Source organism: Belonocnema kinseyi, chromosome 9 (genome assembly GCF_010883055.1).
Source record: "Belonocnema kinseyi isolate 2016_QV_RU_SX_M_011 chromosome 9, B_treatae_v1, whole genome shotgun sequence".
In the NCBI taxonomy this organism is placed as follows: Eukaryota; Metazoa; Arthropoda; class Insecta; order Hymenoptera; family Cynipidae; genus Belonocnema; species Belonocnema kinseyi.
The window spans coordinates 64,507,626-64,511,950 of record NC_046665.1 but is presented as its reverse complement, the minus strand read 5'-3'; the positions used below and the strand labels follow the sequence as shown (position 1 = coordinate 64,511,950).

At 32.8% G+C, this 4,325-nt stretch overlaps 1 protein-coding gene across 2 annotated transcripts in view; it reads right to left on the bottom strand.

Annotated features, from left to right (window-relative positions):
- The window catches only part of LOC117179816, a 19,485-nt gene that overhangs the window by 4,963 nt on the left and 10,197 nt on the right, over nt 1-4,325 (bottom strand). For both annotated transcript variants that reach the window (XM_033371947.1, XM_033371946.1), the window contains 2 exons: nt 1,039-3,318; nt 744-887 (listed from right to left, as the gene is read on the bottom strand). In XM_033371947.1, coding sequence (XP_033227838.1) covers nt 744-887; nt 1,039-3,318 — 2,424 coding nt within the window. The remainder of the gene's footprint in view (nt 1-743; nt 888-1,038; nt 3,319-4,325) is intronic.

Sequence of the window (4,325 nt, the reverse complement as noted above, 5' to 3'; positions counted from 1 at the left end):
ATACACTTAAAAACAGGGGAAAGGATTAAACAACCACAATAGGGTCCTATTAGGATCAGGAAAAATAAAATGTGAATATTATTTTGCAATATCTGAATAAGCAGTAGAAAAGTTCGCATTGTGGTCTGTGCACAAATGTGGAGGGTAATGCAAAGACCGAGCGCGAGGTAAATATATTATCGACCGCGAAGCGCGAGAATGAACAGTCGCGCGCCCTAGCAATTTCAACGTAATAAAAATGGTTAAATTGAGAATATAATCAAATAAATTAATAAAAATGAGCGAAAAAAACATTTTTTGTTAATAAATAGACAAATACTTAATGTGAAAAAAATGATTGTTTCAGTCACATTCATCGAATGATAATAACTTTAAAAATATTTTTTAGATGAAACGCTGCTCATTCGCAAAGCAAAAAAATTAAATAATAGCATCATTGGTCTTTTTTTATGGGATATTATATCCGATGAATTTGTTGAAAAACTACTTTATTAAGAGAAAAGGAAGTTCTAGGCAAGTTTTGTGTTTCAGAATTAATAATAATGTAAACTAAAAACATTTTACAGTTTATTAATTTAAAATTCTTTATACCAAATTGCTTAAGTTGGCGAAAAGTGGGTGCATTTCTTTATGAGAAATTTCAATTGTTAATTCGAAGCTTAAGTTTAAAATTTTTCTTCCAAAATATTTACTTAATATTTTTGTAATTTAATTATAAAAAGGTTCATTCTACAGACACTCACCATATAATTCAGGCAATGTTTTTTCTACAACTCTCTCAATAATAATATCATCATTTGAGATTGATGAATGCTCTTCATTAATTATTTCACATTCTTGAATCTCTGGATTTGTCTTTGGATTCTCTTCTCCCAAATCTGTGGATTCTGAACAAAAAAAAACAGGAATGCTTGACAAAAATACTGTCGACAAATCATAAACAAACTTTCGAGTCATTCTTTCTTGAAAATAATTAGTTGATACATTTTATAGACATCTGTCTTGAAAAAAAAACGTTATAAAATGAAAAATACTTGCCATCCATTTCCTGAAATTTTTCTTCCAAAACTTTTGTTATGAAATAGTCCCGTTCGCCAATAATAAAAACAAAACACTTTCTGCAAATGTTTTGACTTCCTTCCTCCGTATTGACCAAGTATGTGGTGTAGTATATTTTAAGAGCTGCCTTTATCTCTGGCGTTATAGAATTAATTTTAATCATGCCACTTACGAAATCCATTTTCGATTCAAACAATTTTATCTGTGAGTACAGGTCAAAAATTCGTCTTTGATTAGCTTGTGGAATCTTTAGGTGACATTTTTCGTCACATGGTGGTAGTGCTTTCCACGACTTTCGGGCCTTTGGATACTTTCTAGGATTAGAACCTTGGATTGCTTCTTCCCTAAACATTTCTATCCTTTTTGATAGGTCAACATATTCGTCACCAAGGTCATTCTGGTTCCTTTCATCCTCTTTCTCTCTCTCAAATTCCTGAACATTGCTTTCAAAATTTAATTTACTCTTGATGATAGAAGCTTTCTTGGGTAAATCTACATTATCCGAAAGAAAATTTTTCTTCAACAAAAACCTGGAATCCCTTTTTATTCTCGATGATTCTCCTTTTTCTTGCAAATTATTCACAATGTTCAGGCCAATATTGTTTTCTACAGGTAACCCTTCATAAAAACTTGTTACCTCTGGACTCATCAAAGGAAGCAAATCCAAAAGATCGTTCTTTTTCTCCTTACTTAAAGGAACTCTTCCAAGGTTATTAAGTGCTGCGTTCCAGACACTCTCACACTGAGATTTCAATTTTAAATCCGCGACTTTAAATCTATAACTTTGTGTCCAACTGTTTTTGTAGCAAGCAACGCCTTCCTTGGTATATCGCAACCACTTCGCTTCCTTGTCGACACAAGGTTCATCTTCATCCAAAGGGTCTTTCCAATGACTCTCGAAATCGTAAAACTTCTCCGCACTCATGACTACAACTTCAGGTTTCTCTTTTGACTTTCGTGGTTTGCTCAAAGCATTGTACCAGTCCTTTGGATGTTGAATCGCGCCTTGATACTTTTTCACAGTCTTCTCAGTTAAAATATTATCTAGATTATCGTCAGAATGAAAGGGGGCAGAAGTGAGAAACTTGTGCTCTATCGTCTCGAGGGTTTTGTGATGCGCCATCAAGTGTGAAAACATTATGGAGAGGGTCTTGCTCCTACTTTCTTCGCCACAATTTGAACAAACGATTACAGTTTTAACGGTAGGAGGCAAATCCAAAAGGTATTGATATAAACAAGAGGCGATTTCATTAGGGCTTTGTTTTCCTTGAGTTTCATCCCACATGTAGAATTTAGGGCGTCCCAGATGGCTACCAGAATTTTGACGAATTGTCAAATTGTGGATCCAGAGAGGTCGCTTATAAAAGGCAGCGGGATTATTTAACCAAGGAGTTGGCAAACTTCTTCTAAGACCGATTAGGCAGAGCACGAGCGAATTATTGGCAAATTCTGCTTTTATTTCGTCCATTGATTTTAACTTTTGCGCTGATTCGAAAGCAACAACGTGATAGTTCAGTCTCAATTGTTCTTTCAGGTTCTTTGGTGATGTATATTTTTTCACGGCTGGTTGGAATTTCAGGTTCATTAAATTTAAGATCTCATGATATTCGTCGATGCCTACTGGGTTGCAAACTTCTTTTACGTAAAGATAATACATAATTTCAAGTGATAATCCCATCGGTAGATATTTTTCGGTATTCTGTGCACTAAAGTCATGAATTTCACAAAGTGGAAATTTCTTTATGTGTTTTTCTACCTCTATAATTGGATTACGAACAAGATCCTCCAATTGTAGTGGTACTTCATCATTCGGCTGATTCAAATTTGCGACTTGACGCCACTTTTCATCAAAAACTGCTTCCATAAGAAAGTCTGACTCGTTGATAGTATGACGAAAACAGCATTTACAGACCCTTGTACGACCTGTTTTTGTATTAATGTAGTATACAGCAGAGTTTTTCATTGCTTTGCTAGAATTCTCGACGTCGGGTTGTTTGTTTGGTATCATGTCTGTCATTTCCTTGAAAAAATTGTATCTGTCAAGGAGAGTTAGTGCTCGACGGTAAACGTCAAAAGTTCGTATCTGATCAGCTTCTGTTACTTTCAAGTAGCACTTTTCTTTGCAGTGTTGCAGTCGATTCCAAATTAGTCGCATGCCATCATCAGAAATGCTGAAAGGTTCACCTTTGAGCTGGCTTTGTGCGTCTAAAAGTTGGGCGTCATCATCTAAGGGCCTTGGCTCTTTAAATTCTGCTAGTCCTGAAAAAAAGTAAGGATATTTAAGACTGGGACTCGATTCAAAGACAACAAAAAAAGTGTCAATAGTTGCATACATTTTTTAAAATGGTAACAAACTAGTGGCATTACAAATTTGTATTTCTTTAGGAATAGAGAACAAATTTCAGATAAAGAATTCCAAAAGGTAATTTGTTTACCATATATAATTAGATAAAACAAAAATAAACAATAAATAGTAACTTAAATTTATTCTTTCTAGCGCTAAATTCTGTGGATTTTTAAATTGTATTTGCATAAATGAAATTGTTGAACCCATTAAATTGTTATTTTTAAAAGTTGTAAGGCATACACCAATTGAATAAAACAGTATTGTTAGGTAATTCCCTATTGTATTAATAATTTTGAATTCTATGGAGATCTGTGAATCTTCTGGAAGATTTCATTATTAAGAAAATTCTGGACCTAATTTACAAAAGGGCTATTTTGTTTATTTTTTCAACATTTGATGAAATTTTAAACAAAATACTTCACCTAAATTTTTTTATTTTGATCCCCAAATTCCAGGTCTTTTTCAACACTTCTTAAGGCAACTTAAAAAAAGAATCATACGTTGACAGTTGAATTCCACAAAAATATAGACTTTTACAGGAAGAGACAAATATCACTAAAAATGAAATTAATTAAATTTCGATTAAAATCTTTGCAAAGATAAAAAAATCTTTGAAAGTTCATTCCTACTTTAAAAATTTTTAAAACCCGCAAAGAATAATTTTTTATCAAAAAGTTGAATTTCAACCATGAAAGATGAGTTTTAAAAAAAAAATAATTTTTAACCAAATAGTCGCACTTATAACCAAGTATTTGAACTTTCATGCAAAAGAGACAAAATTTCTAGAATAAAGTTTATTTTTCAATTTACGAAGATGAATCTATAACCAAATGATGAAATTTTCTAACAGAAACGATTGAACTTTAACCAAAAACAGTTACATTTTCGAACAAATAGTTGATATTTCAAGGGGGGGGGG